Here is a 21784-nt window from a genome sequence, read left to right as displayed (position 1 = left end):
GAATAAAATAATGTTATTCAAGCATAAAGAAAAAAAATCACATCATTTACCACTTATGAGAGGATACTGGCATTATGCAGTTTCAAGTACAGCAAAGCAGTGTCTGTAAAATTCTGGATGAAGTAAAGTGTGACTTAAGATTGACTTATGCAATCATAACATAATTCAAATATGAAGAGCACAGACATTCACAAACATGAACGAATTTTGGTAATATAACACTAGTGAGTTCTTTTTAAAAAGGCATGACCATAAAATCCAAGCATTTAAAAGATGAACTAAAATTACTCAGAAATAGAGAAACTATGATAAAAGTCTTGGTGAGAACAATGACCACATTTAAATGTACAATAAACACATGATGATTGTACACATTATGAATACATAATAAAGTATACCTGTATCAGAGACCTCTAGGACTACCATCAGTATGGATAATTTTCTGGAAAGACTCATAGAACCCACAAGCCGTTACATTCATGGTCGCAGGTTTATTACAGCAAATGTTGCAGAGTAAAAACAGCAAAGAGAAAAGGCACGTGAGGTGAAGTCTGGAGGAAACATGGCACAAGATTACAAGAATCCTTTCCCAGTCGAGGTCAATAGGATATACTTAATTTCTCCAGCAATCATGTATGACTACACATACATGACTACAATCATGTATGACTACACATATATGACTACAAAGTGTTGCCAACCAGGGATGCTCCATAACCTTTATTGGGGGTCGGTCACGTAGGCATACAGGGCTTGTGTGACTGACTTCGATTACTAATGCCCCAGACTGCCAGAGGGAAAGCAGATATTCACTATGAACTACAGTGTTTGTATAAACTCAACCAATGTGGCTCCAGACCTCAGGCACACAAAACACTTTTGGCGGTCGGAACATTTGAAGAGCTCAATGACAGGAGCTAGTGAAGGACCAGTCATGAAAACTGGCTTTTCTTGCGAATGTACAGAGTTCGAATAACGCAGGTCTTTTGAGTTAACCCACTCATACGCAACATGTAATCAATAATAAAAAAAAATAACAAAATAACAACAAAAAGTCAGTGATGAAAGAGAAAATGGGAGAGAATAATGTCTCACTTTTCATAAGAGGAAGGTAATCTTTATAGGCTATATTTGAAGCCCAGAGTTCAAAATAATGAACCAATCTTTTCATGTTTTTAATATTTTATAAATTTTAGTGAGTTACCTTAGGAGTTAATACTTCTTGTAAAAATTTTATTGAAATTTCTTTTTAACTTTATGTAAAATTAAAGTTAACTTTAATTAAAATAACACAATAACGCATAGAATATGTTCCAGTTTTTAAGGCGTTCCTATTTATATATCCTTGTATTTGCATATGTGCTTAGAAAAATATCTGGCAATATGCCACTCTATTGTTAATGATGGTTATTTCTTGATGATATGATGTGGAAAGTTTTAGATTTTTTTCTATATATACTGGGGGTGCCAAAAAAAGGTATACACATGACTTATATTCATCTTTTGTTATCAGTATATATTGAGTATTACATTTTTAATACAGTGTTTTCCTCTCTTAAAATGTGTATACATTTTTTTTTGGCACCCTCTGTATATCTACATCTCTTAGATTTTTAAATAGTGAGTTTATGCTATTTAAAAAAAATATTTATGTGATTTTTCTTTTGGAAAGGGGGAGGAATGAAAGAGAGAAAATCATGACTCTGAGACTAATTTCAAATGGGAATAGTGCTCTTATTTTAAAAGAAGGTCAAGCATTGTGTACGTAAGAGAAATGCATAGAAATAAAGTAAATACTATCACTGTCTTTCCCCCTGGATTGTTTCTCTTAACACAAGAATTTCATAGAAAACTTTTTCCATACTAACTTCTATCACATTATTCAATGTTCCAGTGTCACCCCTCTTTCCTTTATGGTGGGGGAGGCCTCAGAATTGCAACAGGAGTGTAGCTTTTCCCATTAGTGGCCAGGAGATGGATGTAGAGAGAAGCCATTGATCACTGAGGTGGAAGAACAATCATGGGATAGGTAAACAATCAGACAATAAGAAAAATCATTGCTGAAATGTGTTTTAAATGTCACAATGATTAAATAATATTAATAATTTATACTCTTCTAGAAATAGAAATAGGTCTACTATGACAAATACAAATATATGTTACTTGGGACTAAGAAAATTTTTATGGATAAAGATATGTGAGACATTTGTAATAGTCAAAGTAGGGGAACTCTGGAATGGTTGGGTCAGGAACTTAGCAGACCCTCTCCTCTCCCCAGTAAAACAACCATTTAACTGGTGAAAAGTATTAAAATGCACACACACATTTCAAATCTCTGAAAATTTTTCACATGACATACAACAAGGGAGAAACATTTACTTACAAGATCTACTAAATCTCACTAAGAAAAAGTGAGAGCTATGGCATTTAAACCACAATCTTTTTCCATCTCCTATCCCACTCCTGCCCCTTGTAATGGAAGCTTTATTTCAGGAATATATGGCCAAAAGACAGGAGCTCCCTCTCCTGCCACTTCCCCTAGAGCTACAGTTTCACGCCCAAAAGGGCAAGTCTCTATTAACTCACTCCAGTTCCATGTTGCAGAAGCAGTATTCCTGGCAGACACAACCAGGAATAGGACTTGTTTCTCCCCCCTAGTCCCCATTCACAGGGAAGAAGCTATATCCCAGGTATGGCATGTGAAGAATATTGGGGTTCCAAGTATCCCTGTTCCAGCTTACTCATGTATTCCATGTTGAAAGGGGCAAGCTCAGAAGACCAGACTCCACCATTTTCTCCAAGTGCCCACTCATAAAATGGGAGTGTCACTCAGGGAGAAGCAGGCCACTGTTTCTGCCCCAAGCTGGGGTGCAATGTCACCGCCGTTCTGCTCAGGGGTTAATACAGGCTGTAAGGATGGAGAACTCTGAGGTAGATGCAGGCTGTCAGGTTGGAGAACTCTGAGGTAGGTGCAGGCTGTAAGGATGGAGAACTCTGAGGTAGGTGCAGGCTGTAAGGATGGAGAACTCTGAGGTAGGTGCAGGCTGTAAGGATGGACAGCTCTGAGGTAGATGCAGGCTGTCAGGATGGAGAACTCTGAGGTAGGTGCAGGCTGTAAGGATGGAGAACTCTACAGCTCTGCCTGAGGTGACTATTTGGAACAGAGCTTAGGCAAATTCATGGCTAAAGGGTTTTTGTGCATAATGGAGATGAGTATAAACTACAGTGTTTGTAACTAGCAATTTTGAGGTGGCAGGTAGCTCTATAATACAAGTAGCAATGAGCAAAATGTCCAACCAGCCAGAAGTTTAATAGAGAAAATCAAGGATAGAGAAAGCTGTGAAGGATCATTCTGGGATCACACTCTTCCCTGGGGGTCTGGATGGTTGTGCACATTTGCTAAGCTACACTCACAGAAGGCTAATTAAAGTAGGACATGGGAGAGATTCAAAAGGATTCCCACGTGACACACTTATCTATCAGCAAGGTGAAGAGTCTCATTGACTCAAGGGGCTCAAGCACACTGTTTCAACAAATACTGACTGAACGATAAGCTACTTTTAGCCAGAATATATTCCTAGGCCACCAGGCTTAAAAATGTAATCACATTCATTCTTGATAGTCTGGAAGACTGTGCATATTCCCCAGGCCGCACCTTCTCAGGTTTGACAGGAGAGGCAATGTCCACGTACTACTCCCTGGCTGAACATGCGGCAAAATCTTAAACTCCCTGCACCATGAAAGCAGTCTTCACGTCATACACATCAAGGAGATACATGGTGAAAATTAACTGACTAAGGGGACTTAAGTATAATATCTGACCAGCAAGTGGCATATACTAACCCAGGGACAGCACCTAGGAAGTCAGGCTAAAATATAAAAATTGGAAAAAAATACCTGATCAGGGACATCAGAGCCTTGACACTGCTAGGAAAATATGCCACAGAATTAATTCTGCCAACTCATTAGACAAATCAATAATTGAACAAACTACCCATAAGAACTAGCCCTGATGATGGTGGTAGTGGGGAAGCAGTACTCAGACTTGCTACAATCTGTTACCTAAAATGTCCATTTTTCAACAAAAAATTGTGAAACACGCAGAGAAGCAGGAAAGTGTGTGACCCATACACAGGAATAAACACAGGCAATAGAAAATGACTCTGTGGGAGCCCAGCTGTTGGATTTAGCAGACAAAGACTGCACAGAAGCTATTATAAATATGTTAAAAACAATTAAGGAAACTATGCTTAAAGAATTAAAAGAAAATAAGATAATAATGACTCATCAAAGAGAGAATGTTAATAAAGAGATAAAAAGCATATATATATATATATATACACACACACACACACACACACATACACACACACACACACACACACATATATATTTCAAATCGAACATTTCCATTGGGCGATGATAAATTTTGGAGTTGAAAAGTGCAATAACATAAACCAAAATTTAAAAATTCACTAGAGGGACTCAACAATAGATTTGAATTGACAGAAGGAGGAATCTGCAAACTTGAACGTAGATCATTAGAGATCATACAATCTGAATAAGAGAAAGAAAAATGAATAAAGATAAATGAACAGAGTGCTAGAGAAATGTCGGGCACCATTTAATGTGTCAACATGTTTATAATGGGAGTACTAGAAGGAAAGGAGAGAAAGGGACAGAAACAATACTCAAAGAATTAATGACTGAAAAGTTGCCAAATTTGATGAAAAACACTAATGTACACATCAAAGGAGCTTAATACCTTCTAAGTAGGATGAATACAAAGAGATTTACATCCAGACTCATTATAATAAAAATATTGAAGGCCAAAGACAACGAGAAAATCTTGAAGGCAGCAAGAGAAAAACAACTTGTCATATAAGGCACCAAAATAAGATTAACAGCTGATATCTCTTCTGAAACAATGGAGGCCAAAGGCAGTGACACAACATTCAAAGTGCTGAAAGAAGTATAACTGTCAACCAAGAATCCTATATATCTAACAAATCTATATTCCAAAAGTGATGGTGAAATAAAGACAGTCTCAGGTAAACAAAAACAGAGAATTCATTGCTATTACACCTGCCTTATAAGAACTATTAAATAAAGTTCTTCAAGCTGAAAGGAAGTGATAACAGACAGTAATTTGAATCAACATGAAAACACAGCTCCAGTAAAGGTAATTATGTAGGTAATGATAAAAGAGTGTAATTACACATTTGTTTTTCTTTTTTCTCTTAACTGATGTAAAAGCAATTGCATAAAATGGTATCTATAAAATTGTATTGTTGGGCTGATAGCAGATAGAATTGTAATGTACTTGACAATAAAACACAAGCAAATGAAGTTATATGGGAGAAAGAAAACCATGGTAGATGGTAACTCGAATTCACAAGAGGAAATGGAGACAGAAATGGTAAATGACAAACTTATTTTTTTAAAAAAACTATAAATATATTTGAACTCTGTTCTTGTCACTCCTTAAAAAGATGTATTTTATAAAGCAGCCATTATAACCATGCGTTGATGAGTTTTTAACATATATAGACATAGTGTGGATGACAGTAATAACACAAACATGAAGGAAGGGAAGAGAGCTGTATAAAACTAAAGTTTCTATCTCTTACTATAATTAAGTTAGTATAAATATGAAGTAGATTCTCATAAATTAAGATGCAAGTTGTAAGCCCTGGAGTAACTGCTAAGAAAGTAGCCCAAATATACTGAAGAATTATTAAAGGAAAAAAAGAGGCAATAAAAGAGGAAAGAAGGAACAAAACAGGAGAACTATATAAGAACAATGTGTGAACATCCTATGATGGGGTCTCTCAATATTCAATAATCCAACAGGATTTAGATTGAGTAACTTTCTTTTTTTAGAATATTTTTTCCTCAAATTAGTATTATATTCATGGTACTCCTTGTGTTTGAAATATTTTAAGCAAATTAATATGAATCCTGGAATAGATTTTTGTTTTGGCTGATTCCTGTATCAAATTTTCTACTTCATCACCCTCCCCTTAAGAATATTAGGTTAATAACAGAACACACTGACAGAAATACACACAAAGATATACACACTGAGATACACACTTTGTTTTGTACTGTTAGCTGTTTAACTATATACTCGCCAGACATTCATTCTCTGAGACTGCCAACATTGACGTAAAGATGCATTCATTCATACACACGTCCCGGCACTATGCAGATCCAGAGGGATAAAAGTGGTCCTTAATTTTGGAATGTATTAAAGTTCAGTGCATCGAAGCACTCATTTCATGGCTCAATAAATACACTAATATCTCTTAAAAAGGAGTGCGGCTCTGTATAGTAGAAGTTACATAATAATGATTAATGGTGCTCATAGTTACACACATACACAGAGCATTGTGTGTATTTATATATAACAATATAGTATTTAGAAATGTGTGTATTATCTATGTTTATATAATTTTATATATTCATAAATAATATGTAACTTTAAATAATGGCATGTATGTATATCTGTGTTTGCACATGAATTTACCACAAGAATACCCCACTCTGTCTACCATGAAGCATTATAGATGGGTTTTGGGTGCTTAAGAAACATGGGTGTGCTCCTGGCATAGTTCTCTGACAGTTTGGCAGAATGGTGAAGTATATAGCTGTGAGAGTCAGGCTGCCTGTGTTCTGCCAGCTCTGCCATTTGTTAACCGTGTGACTTGGTATCCATAAAACATAATAATAATATTGTCTTTTTCACGGTGCTCTTGTGAGGATTAAATGTCTTCTGAATGCATGTAAAGTCCTAGACAGCACCAGGCAAATAGTAAGTGCTCAATAAATTTTAGCTATCGTTATTGATCTTCTTGTGATTCTGTTCTTTCAGGGACTAAAATAGGTTTTATTTTTCACATCTGGAGCACGTGTTAAATTTAGATTATGCTTCCCATCTAAGAACAGAACATCATAATATGTCTTTCATTGTGATGGTACCTGCAAGTGTCACACCTTTATTTGTGATACTCTTAGATTATAATGTACAATTATTAGCATGTCATGGTTATTACCCAGGTGATGGCTGCTTCCCAGGAATGAACAGGTGTCTTTATTTTGCCTTTCATGGACTTTTGTGTGTTATGTAGATAGGGTGGGGTATGATAATGACACAGACTATTTTGAGAACCTTCCATGTGGTCTGCCTGGTCTCTTCCTGTTCCGATTCCATTTATACGTGAGGGCAGAAGATGTTGGTCTCGCTTGTTCATGGTTATGTCCTAAACACCCAGAAGAGTACCTGGTACACAGTATCACAAATGAATGCATCATAGTAGCTCATAACCTAAAACAGCCACTTAATTCCCAGTGTCTACCAAAGTCCATTGGTTCCAGTCTCAAACTACCTTTATAACTGCTTATCAAAATATGTTAGATGCTTCTGTTAAATTGAATAGTTTGTTGTTATCTGAGCATCCTCCTCTTTCTTTCCTTTATGTGAATAGAGGTGTTATTTTATCGACCTATCAAATCTGATGCCATCACTTCTTTCATTATAAACTCAACCAATCTCCCAAGACCAGCTTAGCCTCTACCCATCTGCTCTCCCCACTTGCATGCCGCTGTCTTTATTGGTATATCTTTCCCGTGTCATTTAATCATTTTTATATTCTAGTACAGTTAGTTGTGCATGCCATGTCTCTCTTCAGAACAGGGACCTTGTCTGTTACACTTTTGTACCCTCCATAGTACATGTAGGCAGGTAGCTCCTATTTGACAACAGCAAACATTTAATAATATTATCTGACACCTACTTGGTGTCAGATACTGAGCCCAGTAACAGGTTGGCTTCATAAGAATGTGAGTGAAATTTTCTTCCTGTGTTCTCTAAAAATATTTGCTAAATGAATGATTAAGCAAATGCACATTTGGAGCAGCGTACTGTTGCAGCATAGGCCCTGGACGTGGTACTGGATGTAGTGGATTAAACGCCAGGCTGTTTGACTTTGGGATGAAAAGATCCCCCTCTCAGAGCCTTGGCTTTCTGCTTGAAAGTAGGAATAATAGACCCACATTGTAGAATTAAGTGAAATAACATATTGGATGGGAAGTGACTTCTCACTAAAGTGCTTGGACTAGAGAAGGTATCAAATAAAAGTGAGTCTATTTCCTCCTCTAGAAGTACAATTTGAATAAAACTAAAATGACTGGTTCTCAAGGGTGTCATTAGCTTTTTTGGTTATAGCTCCAACTCGGTCAGTCTTCTTTGAATGGGCCAAGCAAACGCTCACAATGCCTGGCCACTAGGGATGTCATGGGGGCCAGGATGTGTTCCCACTCTTTCCTCCTTCTAGATGCTCTCTGGTAAATGTCTATTTTTTTCCTGTGGTGATTATAAACTGCAGCGCCCCTCCTATCCTTCATGAAATACTTATAGGAGTCTAAGTTTTGTTTAATGCACTTTCATTTTATCTACAGCACACAGAATTACATTTGCTTATGTGGGGGAGTACTTTCGCTTTTGCAAAAAGCCTTCCCAGCCATTATTTCATTTGGTACCCATGACAAATCTGTAAGCCTAGTAGGGCAAGGACCAGCGTATTATATGCCTTTTGCAAATGAAGAAGTAGAACCTCAGCGTTTAAGTTATCTGCTGAAGCTCACAAAGCTTAAAAGTGGTAGTGGAGTTCTAGCAGGCACGAGTCACCTGTCTGCAAATGTGGTACCTTCTGCATTCGACTTTACTTATGCTGGGAGCGAAGGGAAACGGATGTCTTTCAGCCTAACAATCTCGTCCGTTCTCCTTTGCAGAGGCATCCATCTTGAGCTACGATGGCAGCATGTACATGAAAGTCATCATGCCCATGGTCATGCACACCGAGGCAGAGGACGTGTCCTTCCGCTTCATGTCCCAGCGAGCTTATGGGCTGCTGGTGGCTACCACCTCCAGGGACTCGGCTGACACTCTGCGTTTGGAGCTGGATGGGGGACGAGTCAAGCTGATGGTTAACTTAGGTATCGTATGAAGTACCCTCTGCCATTCTGTTTGGGCTTGTCTTCCCTTTCTTTTCTGATTTTCATTGGTTTGATTGAATTCTTTGTTTGTTTCTTGAAAGTTAGCTGCTCACCTCTTGTTTAATAGACCAAGGATAAAAGCCAACAGCAACAAACACCTTCTCCTTGTTTATGCATGAGGTTTTGATGTCAATTTCTGGTTTCTGACAGTGGTGGTTTTTAATTTTTAATTTTTTTTTTACTGGATTATTTGTTTTCTAAGTTTCCTTTCTTGGTTTTTTGGAACTGTTTAGCTTTGTGTAAAACACGCTACTTTGGTCCATCTTTTGATCAATCACATTTTCATTAAGTCCAACTCCTTGGTCACCACTCAAAACAGTCAAAGCTGAGGTTTGAATAGGGCAGGAAATGGAGGCCAAATGGAAGGGTGGGATTGGAGAGACCTAAGCTGTGTGGGTAGGATGAGACATGCATTGTTTCTAGCTCCACAATGACTATTCAAATGGGGAATTTTGGTGGCCTTAATGACATGGTATCCCCTTATACTTTCTCGTGGGGGGCACAAGTCAAATTGTTTCTGTTGTCCCACTGGAGAAATACTTCTGTAAGTTTGGAGTCTCTGACATGTGGAAGGAGAATGTGTCTACTAATACGTGTCCCTGTTTTCCTTCCTGACATTTTTAAGCAGCATTCAGTAGACCTTTTTATAAAGATTGTTTTGTCACACTGTTACTCACCAGTCACTCTGACCTCCGCATATGATACATACCTATTTTTGCTTAGTGTTGAAAAATTATGACAATATCCAATCTGTAGCTTTATTGAGAGAGGATCTGTTCTTGCACTGCAATTACCTATAATAGATCATTTGGAAATTCCCCTGCTTATGGCCTCACATTCTCTCCTGCTTCTGCCTTCTTGACTGGATTCTAATTGATCTTCTATGGAGATTGGGGGCCTCTTGGTTTACAGAAGAAGAAAAGAAAAACCCTTTATTCCTGCTGCTTCTACTCAGTAGAAAGTCAATGCCCTGTGTTGACAGGATGAGTGTATAGCTAGTCTAAGCTTTCTAAGCTTATGAATTTGGGGGGATATGGAGAATATGTTTGGATACAGAGCTCCTTTGTAAAGATTTCAGTGGAATGGCTTGTCAGGGGTATGGAGAAGACATGACGGACAAATGTATCAGATGCAAGACCACATAAAACCCTGGGGGGAAGGTGGAGTTTTGAAGTCGTACCAGTCTTATGTGCTGTCAGGTCAACTGGTCACACTTGGAAAATGCCTATCCTACAATCTTAAAAATCTCTAGGACACAGAGGACTGTTTTGAGCAGTGGCTTGTTTCGTTATGTCTTCCTTTTCTTCCAATTTGCAGCTTTTACAACAGTATTCCCTTTTTCTTGTCCAACATCATTTGATTTCTGTTGTCAGTATGTCTCTTGGTTTTTCTTTTGTTTATGTACGTGTGTGTTTGGTTATTTTGTTTTGTTCTTTGTTTTTCTCTTTTGCTGGATATTTGTTGTGTTCTTGAGTTTCCAATCTTCCCCACCATCAGCCATGGTAAATCAAAAGATGGTATTCAACCCTTCAAAGGCCCAAAGCCTGCGGCCCGCATAGCAAACAGCCCTGAGAACAGAGCGTACAGAGCAGCCTGCAGGGGCTGGCATACCCCTACCCCTCTCGCCTTCCCTTCCCTATACCATCCTCCCCGCTTTCAACAAACCAACAAAAGAGTCTGTTACCTAAAACCAACAACCAGTAGCAGATTGTCTACGTCTCTGAAAAACAGTAAAAGAAAAATTTTAAAAATCAATACAAACAAAAAAAAGAGACCAAACCTTATGCCCTCATAGCTCACAGGATCAGATGAAGAAAAAATTAACTCTGTAGCTATCTCAAAGTAAGAGAGAGCCTTAGATATAAAAATGATTCAGCCCCGTGCTGTTCTGGGGAAGCACACTCTGTCTTTACACAGACAATTTTTTAAAGATGTTGTTTTGTAAAGATTAGAAAGCCAACTATGATGGGTCTCACGTCTCAAAAGAAAAAATGGGAGGGGGGAGTAGATTAAAAATGGGAGGGGTGTATGCCAGCCCCTGGGAGGGGGTAGTAGATTAAAGGAGCTAGATTCTCTTCCTCTCTTACACACACACACACACACACACACACGCACGCACACGCACACAGAGTTCGTCATCGATCCCATGTGCATTCCTAGAAGCATTGTTTTTCTATTTTAAACTCCAGCTAAAATATGGGAGATGTGCTTTTCAAAAAGACTTTGCTTTGCCTATTGGCTCCTTTCGGCACACAATCATGTCAAGCTCCTCATAAGTAGAGACATAGTTCTCAAAAGAGAGCTAGCCCCTCCCTAGAGAGTATTGTGCTTCTCCCGAAGCAATTGTGACTTCTTCCCCCCGCCCCAGAGAAATTGTTCACCATAATTACTGGTTTGAATTTATTTAACTTCCTTTCAAACCTATTGACCTTAAATGCCTTGTGCTTGTATATGCACAACTCTTCATATTCATGCTTTGTGTGAAGGTTCGCCTTCTGAACTCTCCCCAAAACATACCCCTTTGTAAATGTTTTTTTCTCCTCGTCATGAGTTCAAATTACCCTTTTCATGGTTATCGAAGAAAGCATTTCCAAGCAAAGCTTGCATTCACATGCATTCCCCAAGAGCTAATTGCCATTTAAACAGTGCCTCTTTTCTAGCACAGGCACAAATGATATTGCAATTTATTTAAAATTGGTCACACATATAAGCTCATGATATATAAAAGTCTAGTATGTCTTTCTCTGATGTAATGTATCTCCTAAATGTCAAGAAGACTGGGCCTTGTTTTCCAAAGATAGCCAGCTGTGGTAATAGCAGGCATGAGAAGTGTCCTGCAATACACAGCACATTTTTAAAAGCCATTAGCTATTGATCAATCATATTTTGATCTCTTAAAGAGATCTAATACTATTTTATTATTACAGTATATTTCAAGATTTAAAAATCCTTGTCTTATTTTAATTCCATCATAACTTTGTGAGATAAATCAAGAAAGCATTTTTATGCTTAGTTTTACAGATGTGAAACAATGAAAGACATATGTAACTTTTCAAAGCTCACATAAAAAGTTGGTAGCAGAGCTGGGACTCGAACCCATGTTTCTGAAAAGCTAGATCAGCATGGGTAATCTGTTACCTCCACAGATCAATCTTATTGATTAACGATGTGACAGTCTAATGACTTCTAACTGCTTTTATGATAGTCACCTTTTAAACCTGCACAGAGAGAATCTCCTCTTTTCTTAGTGCCTAGTTTGAATTGAGCTAAACTGCAAAAAAGTCAATAATATTGGTGCAGCCTCATTGGTAGCCCTTGAGAACCCTCAGCAGAGCGCTTGGAACCCTTCTTCAATGGTGAAGGCTCATAGGGAGTGCCATGCAGTTTGGTTAATTGCACTCAAATTCTCCAGATGTTCTCTCTCTGGAAACTTGGACTTGCTGACTACGGTTTATTATATGCATCACTGAAGACACACATCTCCTAGAAACATGCATCTCTTCCATGTTCAAGCCAAAGTTCTCCAATCTGGAAAATAATCATTTATCTTCATTTACTAAGATAATACAAAAAATTAAATCAAACAAAAGGAACAACACACACACACACACACACACACACACACACACACACACATACACACCCCTCAAACACTATACCAAGGTGGAGAGAGAAATCTGGCTGCTACTGAAGAAAGATCTAAAGGAAATAGCCTTCCCAAGCTAATTTCCCTGATTCCTTTTTCATTAAAAAATACATCCTTGCTATCAAGACCACCCTTGGGGTAGATTTTTCTCCTCGAACCACTTATTCTTTAGGTAAAGTAACAAAATAATTCTTTACTTCTTGACTTAAAATAGCCAATTGTCTGCCACCTTGAAAGCTCCAAGTCCTCAAGTTGGTTTAAAGACACCATTCAGTTCATGAGACCATTTGGGTGAAGCCAGAAGGACGAGCCCAACCCAATTCCTCTCCCTAGACCAGGTGGTCTGAGAATAAAATGTTCTGCTACACAGAAACCAAAGAAGAATACCACTCCTTGTTTATCACTCTTGGGTTTGTTGCTTCAGGCCCGTTCTCTCTCTTTCCCTCTCTCTTTCGCATGACCGTACACCTGTTTCCCTTCTCCCTTTAGTACATCAGGATGGGGCATTTCTCTGGCTTTGGGTGATGGTCGCTGCCACCAGTAGCTGAAGCCCCACCCACCCCTTCCTCCCTACTTGCCCTCTCCCTCCCTCACCAGGGGCGTGGCCTCCTCTGCCCGGTGATCGTACCAGTTGCTCCAGGGCTGTTTGCTCCCACTTTTCTGTTGCGGTTGACGACACATGACAAACCTAACCGCACGAAACCAAACCCAGATTTTTCGCAAGAGATGTTCTTCTGGGGAACAAATAAGCTTCCCCGCTCCTTACTCAGAATGACTGGGTGTTATAAATTGCTCCTGTCCGGATTTCACATAGTTTCATTCTGCCCTGTCCTTTGCCACTAGTTCCTTTTTAAGTTGCTCACTTAAAATGGTTTACTTTGGGAAATTGAAATGGTGGCATTATCCTTGACAAGTTCTCTAGAACTTACATAGGAGAAGAGCACAGTTTCTGCCTGTATTTGTTTCCTGTAACTTTCTTCCTTTATCATTTTACTTCTACATTTTAAACAAATTGGAAGTCCCACCATCATAAACCAAACTTAAAAGTTCAAGTAGATAGCTTAGTAACAGTTAACCCGAGACATTTCTGTAACCGTTCTGCCCAATCCCCTACTAATATCCATTGACTCTGCTCAAACCCTTTTATGCTGTGTGTCTATGCCTATAAACAGATAGTAACAAAAGAATAGATTTCTGGCACAGAATACCTTGTCTGGTTACCAGCACTGGAAAAACAGCCGCCCTTTTTTTCCCTTTCTTTCCCATTAAAAAAATGAAAACAAAGAATTTTCTCTCCTCTAGATGCAGAATCGCAGAGTGAAATAGGTAGGATGTCAAAGGTACCTAGGCCTCCTCCCCATGTGCCTGTCTCGCCTTCTCCTTGAATGCTGTAGGCACTTGATTTAGTCTGAGCATTTGAGCAGGAAGACGGAGATGGGCTTCATGAGTGGGTTGGTATGGGAGCCTTTGAAACAATAGCAGAGAACACAGCCGATTGTGATCACATCATTCAATTCCTTTTACCCTACACCCGACCCCACCTCTCTAAAATCTGGGATGGGTGTTTGTGCGGTTAGCTGTTTGCAAGTGGCCATTTTATGACAGGAAATGACCAGGTGGTGTTAACCCTTTCCTTCTCTCTAAGGATAATGGCAAGCCTGCCTCCGCAAATTTCTATAGCATTTTGGGCCCAACCTAAGGAGAGGGTGGAGGGAGTTTGTTTTTAGAAAAAGAGAAAGGGTTAAATACTGCACTGAGAAACTCCATGGACAAATTAAAAAAAAATGATACAAAGTGTCAGACTGGTGATATGTCTTTGGAATACTAATACAAAAATTGTGTTGATGCTAAAGATAAATTTTAAGAAAATCAAATGTAGGAGGAAATAGACTATAACTTGCATTTGATGGGGAAATTTTTAAACAATTTTCCAAGTTTAACAAAATTAATATTTCAAAGTCCAAGTTTAAAATACTTTCTATAAATGAATAGATTTTGGGGGAAAAAAGAAGCATACTTGGTGTCTATTGTGGATATATATGTATACCAGTATATATCTCTATACATATGTGTATATATGTGTGTGTGTATATATATATGTATCCAACTTTACTAAGTAATATACTGTACATATACACCCACCCTTAAACTTGTACATACTGTATATATATAAAATGGCCACATTTCTTGCGTGTGTCTGTCCCCGGAAGGGTGGACTGATTGTTTTTGGATGTCTGCAGCTGTTACCTTGAAGGATGCAATTTCATCTTTCATTTATTTTTCCCCATCTAGACTGTATCAGGATAAACTGTAACTCCAGTAAGTTTTCCCTCAAGTTTCATTTTGTTCTTTAAAAAAAAGCAAAGAAAAACTGACTTTATTTTGTTTACTGTTTTATGAGCTGTTTTTGATTTGAATTATTTTATGTTTTGACTATGGAGTTGGGAGGAAGTGGGGTTGACAAGATGAAGGCTTGGGGTGATGGTAATGGCCTGGGGTGTGGTTTCTGAATTGGGCAGGTCCTCTCTTCTTTCCTTGCATTTGCTCTATCTGCAGAAAAGGAGGAAAGGGCACCTGGATAATGAAACAACTTGAAAATGAATTGACTTGGTAATTTGTTGTTTGGGAGAGATAACTTTGGGGGATGTGGGAGACACAAAAAGCTTTAGAGTAACCGGAATGCACTTTTCCACTACCAAAGCTTCAGAAAACAAGAGCAAAGTTCATGACCCAGAAGGTGGCTGCCAACTCTGACATTTCTTTCCTGGCATTTATTACTATAGGGCTTTTTGGTTTTTGTTTTTGTTTTTAAGAGAATGGGCAAAGCACTGCTCTTGTACATAATGAAACATTTTAACCAAAGACTTGAGAAACAGTCTGCCTCTTCAGAAAGAAGAATTGCAGCCTATTATTTTTATTTTACCCATTCAAATATTTCAGTGCTTGAAGAAGGGTCGTAATAAGATGCAGGTTGAATACTACTCATATATTTCTTCCTCTGCCTTAGAAATGAACTATAACTGGATCCCATGAGGTAGGGGCATAGGAAGAGAAAGTAAGGATGGGTACAAGGGAAAGAATAAGCCTAGATGATAAAAGGAAGAAAGGAAGAAGTATGCTTTGGATCCTATAGCATGTAACATTAGTTCAGATAATTAAATAACTAACTAGGATAATTAGGGTGATTAGCAATAATAAACGATCCCAAAATTTCAATGCCTCAACAAAAGAAAGGTTTATTTCTTGTTTAGGCAGTGTCCAATGCCAATTGGACAGCTGTCCTGATCCGCTTTCTTCAAAGAAGTAATTCAGGGATCTAGGATTTTTCATGAGTTGGTCTTGGAGATCTTTACGTCCAGCTGTACCCATAGGGAAGTTAAAAAGAGCTTGGATGCTTATACAGTATGTTATATTGCCTTGCCTGGAGGTGACATGCATCACTTCTGCCATATTTTATTTGTTAGATATGATTCCCTCCCAAATGCAAAGGAAGCTGGGAAATGTAGTCTTCCTGTGGACCCAGGAAGGGAAAATTGGATTGGTTCAGCATCCAGCACACATAAGTCTGAGCATTATCTCTGCCATTTTTGCATCTTTCTTTGCTAGGGTCTTTCTGTAGGAACTGATAGGTCGACCAGTAAAGGAATGCGCATGGTTAGGCAAGTTAAGAAAGTTTTTATTGTAAGAGAGAAAAGTGTATCGGACTGAGCAAAGACCGCTACAGCCCGGGCTGCATGTCTAAAGGAGACTTGAAGCCCCAAAAGAGGAGATGAGGAGGGTTTTATAGGGACTGTGCTGACATGGTAGCATTGTTTGGACAGAAAATGTTGACTGCCTGCTAGCCAGTAGCTGTTTTGTGGCGTTTTCTGTTATCACAAGTTTGGCTCTGTCTGCAAGTGCGGGCCAACAGACATTTTGCTGTTTCCTTGCAGACATGGCTCTGTCTGTAAGTCAAGGTCTCTGAGACCTAATACTCAGAGACCTAATAGGAACAAATGCAGAAAAGGAAATAATACCATTTTTACATTTCAGTTAGTTGTTTATTCCATCAAATTAAATAGTTTACAAGTGCTAGCTAGTTTAACCTTTCTTGGGAGATATATTAGTAGGATGACAAACTAATAAATCCAAATTCACTTTTTTGGAAAATGTTTTATGTGATTTAACACACACAAAGAGAAATGGACAAAACCTATATAAACAATCACTTCCTAAAGCAGAGTATGTTATGCTTGTTTTGGCGTCACTTTCAATTAAATTAAGCAATGTCCTGTTTTACTGTGTTTAAACATTTCTAATTAGCCAGACATGTCTCATGATATTCAGATCATTAAAAGCCTAATTGAAATATCCTCTTTCTCCAAAGGCTGGAGTTTTCTCTTTCTTTAAGTAGCTTTATTGAGGTATGGTTTTCATACCACAAAAATTATCCATTATAAGCCTATAATTCAGTGATTTTTATTAAATTTATAGATTTGTCCAAACATTACCATAATCACATTTTAGAACATTTTCATTCACCCTCCAAATTTCCCTTATGTCCATTTGTATTCAATCCCCTGTTCCTACCGTTAGCCCTGGACAACTATTGACCTGCCCTTGTGTCTATAAATTTGCCTTTTCTGGACATTTCATATAAACAGAATCATTATAGTTTTTAGTCAAGTGTGTCTGGCTTGTTAAAAAAATTTTATTGCACATCTATGGAAAACTTTCTCTTTTCCTTCTGCATTAGTTTCCAGAAGGATGTAAAATGGAAAGGGAAGATGAAAGTAGAAAATCTCATCCAAACTTGAATCTAGCATCTGGCTTCAGAGACTTATTTGCAGAACAGAGAACTAAGGGAGTTATTTGATCAAGAGATTAGGGCTTGCTTTTTGTGCTTTATCCACACTTTATCTTGCAATTATTAGTTTGGTACAAAAGTAATCATGGTTTTTGCCATTATTTTTAACCTTTTAAACTGCAATTACTTTTGCACCAACCTAATAATTCTGTATATTCCATCTGATCAGCCATGAAAAGTCATCCTAAGAAAAGTTCCAGAATTCTTTCTCCTGGGAAGACAGTGACTCTTCTCCAGGACACACATGCCAGCAGGCTTTCTAAATATGATAAAAGATTTTTCTGTTTAGAGCCACGAAATCATCACTGAGAAGAAATAACGTGTCAGCAAAGATGTGTTCCCAACTTTGATCATAATATAGGACAGATACACCTGGTTTTAATTCAATATTTAGGTAAGGAGACAAGACTGGATTTTGGAAATCAATTTTGAATTCTCATGATAAACGTTTATCATACTAAGGAAGTTGATTTTGGTGAGAGCATTAGAAAAAGAATACATAGTGCCCACTGGATAAACAGTAGTTAAATAGACACAAAACAAAACAAAACAAAGCATGAGACCTTAAAACTAATCTAATACCATTAGTGCTGAGGTATGTAGATGTGTACCAGGGTCATGTAGAGTCACAATGTAAATGTGATGTATTTTAAATTGTTGATTTGGAGTAAAAACTTGAAACCAAAGTGACATATGCAGAAGAATGCAAATAAGCATGAGTCTTACTTACTTTGTGAATCTCATTCTTATGTTTTAAGAAGAAACATAAGAATTCAAAGACATACTCTTCTTATTGTATATCTTCTCTATTTTACCCCTGGCACTATTGGTACTTGTGTAGAAACGTTTGAGAAGATTATGTAACTAAATTAGGAGAGAAAAAAAGGGACCGCTGATTAGAACTTCTAAACCCCTCTTTTCAAGGACTCATTCTCAGAGTTCATAGTTCAATCTGTTGTAGAATCTCAAGTTATTTCTGTAATAGGTGTGCAGATCCTTCCTCTTGTTCAATTGTTGATTGTGAGAGGACCAGAAATAAGATTGATTTGCAGCCTGAGTTTGAGAGGAAGAGAGTTTCCTTGTTCCCCTCAGCTTTGTTTCCAACTGTCATTTTAATAGAAGTCATAGGGTGTAATTGCTCACATTTCAAAACAGAGCTTCTTTTTTTCCTTGAAGGGATATACTAAATTAAACTTTAACCAAGTTTGAATATCAGTTCATGAAACTTTCCAATAATTCTTTTTGGACTGCCTCTCTTTTAGATAGCCAGTTTGGTAAAATACTAAATGACATCATCTTTTTTTTTTTTTTGGCCTGTTCATCTGTGACAAAATGTTGTTTGTTCAGGAACATGGCTATTTCCAAGTGTTGTGTGACACTCTTTTTAATGGAGAGAAAAGCACGTAAAAGAATGATCTTCCAGTGTAAAGGGACAGCAGCTGACCGTGATAGAAGACAGTAACTTTGAGACAAAAGCCTCTTCCTTTTGGCATTGTTGGCCAGCCCTTCTGTTAGCGGTTGTGGCCCAGCTCCGTGCCAAGGATTTCTAAGAACAGAAACAGTTTTCTAAGCAGCTTCTCTGCCTTTCTACCTTTCTTAACTTCTCTTTTCCAATACGCTCTTTCTCCACAATATCTATGATATACTTCTCATTACTCATTCCAAATCCTACCACCCCTGCTTTCCAAATCCTCCAAGAGTACCACGCCATGCATTCTTCTCTGGCTACTATCTCCAAACATATTACCCTGTTTCCCTGAAAATAAGACCTAGCCCGACCATCAGCTCTAATGCATCTTTTGGAGCAAAAATTAATGTAAGAGCTGGTATTATATTATATTATATTAATTATATTAAAGACCCAGTCTCATATTATAGTAAAATAAGCCCGGGTCTTATATTAATTTTTGCTCCAATAGACGCATGAGAGCTGATGGTCTGGCTAGGTCTTATTTTCGGAGAAACACGGTAGAGAGTGCGCAAGTCGGGGTCTTTGGTAGAATCGTGATATTGCTGAGTTTGATTCATCTGGCAGGAATCTTTAGGAACATGTAATAAGGAAATGTCCAGCTTAGGAATTTTAAATTGCAAAAGAGCGACAGAGTTGGCAGTCATCACGGTGACTTGAACTCCAGGGTGACCTGGAACACTACTAAAGAAAACAGGGGTGCTTTCTGGAGAATTTCTGGAGGAAATCCCCTGTTCCTGTGGTTCCAGTTCCACGAAGCGGCCAGTACCCTAAGAGGCATGCCGTACTGAAAACAGGTATGAACTTCCTGTTGGTCTCACGGGTGCTTGCTCAAATGAGTCTGTAAAATGGTGTGCTGTCTTTTACCTAGTCGGATGGTGACTCTGCCGTGTGATTTCCTAGCCCCTACTTTATTCTGTCCCTTTCAAGCCATGTGCGGTATGGCCTGACTGAACATAGTGAACTCATAGTAATTAAATATGAGCATAGCATGAATGAATATAGTGAACACATATTAATGAATATCAATTTCCCGTGTTTTTTTTTTTAATCTTTTTCTCCTCTCAGAGGCTCATTCTTGTGTGTGGCCATTTTCTCAATCTTTCCCCCCAAAAGGTGTATACATCAGGTGGAAAATATGAGTTTGTGTATATGCCTGATTATTTAGGTATAGGCCTGATTATTTAGAAACCCCCATCTGGATTTACTTTGAACTCGAAGACTTACTAATTTATGTGTAACAACGTTCATTTTTTCTTCTTAGACTCAGGAGAAAAGAAATAGAGTCCCATACAAAAATATACTGAACTTAAAAGTCTCAAATGCCACAATGTAGTCATTTGTGTCAGAGAATAGCTTTAGTAATCTTGTCCATTTCCTATAGATTCTGTTATCTTTGAATCATCATAGGTGCATGATAATATAGGAGCTATAAGAAAATGATGTCAAAGGATGTGGTATCTCCAAATCATACCTCCGAAGACTACTAGTGTTCACTAAATAGTCCTTCTCTCACACCTGCTTGCTTAGCGCCTGGTTTTTGCCTGTTGCCTTAGCTTCTCTGCCTTTAGTTTCTAAGCATACTCAATTTCTATTGTTTTGGCAAAGTCAACATCATGAGGGTGGCTCTTGCCTAATAATAATTTAGGCATAGCTTGGTGAACTGCGATTTGTTACACTAAAATTTTGGTTTTCTTCTCTTTCTTTTTCTCCATCTTCCCCTTTTATGGGACCAGAACATGTGACTTCATCTATAGGCCTCATTTATCTTGAAATCCCAGAGCTGAATTGTTTGGCTCCTCCCTTTAACAGAGAAACAATTACCTCAAGTCAACCAGGAATGCTGATTTCTTCATTGTTAAAAGTCTTCTGGGAAGGAAATTACAGAACTGTCTTTGGTATCCCCTTCCGAGATTTGGATAACCATTACTATCAGCCATTTTCTTCTTAGTAGAGTTTGAGTGGAGATGGAAAATCACAAAGCAGAGCTTATAATAATGTATTACCTACAAACTACCATGACACCGGAGACTTTGTATTTCCATACTAAATGATTATGCTCTGCTTCAACTTTTCTCAAAACCTGATTTCTAAAAGATAATAATTTTGGTTTTCTGTGGGATGTTTTATATTTCTTATAACATATGAAACATCTCAAGTGTAAGTTTATTAATAGTATCAATAATAGCCAGACTTGAGTATAATAGTAGAATGCTTCCTAAACATTTCATATTAAACTCTTCTGAATAAATATTAATTCAGAATGGTTTTATTTTTAAATAAAAAAGTCTACATGGAAAAAACTGCGAAGTTGTAAAAATTCTCCTTCTTCTCCTTAATCCAAGTCATTAAATTCCCTTTCTCAGAGGCAACCAAATTTGTGATTTTTGTATATTCTTTCAGAGATAATCTGTGAATATACAGTACATATTTATAACCATATTCCCCTCCCCTCTTTTTCTTCCTTCTCTTTCTTGACACAATATTAACACATTCTTCTGAATCTTACCTTTTTTACTTACAATGTCTTCGAGGCTATTCCATGAAAGAATATAAAGGTCTACTTTATTCTTTTTAATAGCTACATAACATTGCATTTTATGGAGATACCACATTTGATTAAATCAGCCCCCTACTTACATACATTTAGAATTTTCTTATATTTTAACCACTGTAAGTAAAAAAAAAAAAAAAAATGTATACTTTTCTTCATCTTTGAATGCATGTACAGGAATATCAATTGGATAAATTTCTACAAGTGTAATTA

General features: G+C 37.8%; 1 protein-coding gene across 4 annotated transcripts in view; it reads left to right on the top strand.

Moving 5' to 3' along the window:
* Positions 1–21784, top strand: part of NRXN3 (neurexin 3) — a 1454076-nt gene that overhangs the window by 512542 nt on the left and 919750 nt on the right. For all 4 annotated transcript variants that reach the window (XM_033107567.1, XM_033107569.1, XM_033107568.1 and 1 more), the window contains 2 exons: positions 8794–8997; positions 14996–15022. In XM_033107567.1, coding sequence (XP_032963458.1) covers positions 8794–8997; positions 14996–15022 — 231 coding nt within the window. The remainder of the gene's footprint in view (positions 1–8793; positions 8998–14995; positions 15023–21784) is intronic.

The sequence above is a fragment of the Rhinolophus ferrumequinum genome, chromosome 6, assembly GCF_004115265.2.
Source record: "Rhinolophus ferrumequinum isolate MPI-CBG mRhiFer1 chromosome 6, mRhiFer1_v1.p, whole genome shotgun sequence".
NCBI classification, from domain to species: Eukaryota; Metazoa; Chordata; class Mammalia; order Chiroptera; family Rhinolophidae; genus Rhinolophus; species Rhinolophus ferrumequinum.
Note: the sequence above shows the minus strand (reverse complement) of the source record. Positions and strands in the feature narration are given on the sequence as shown.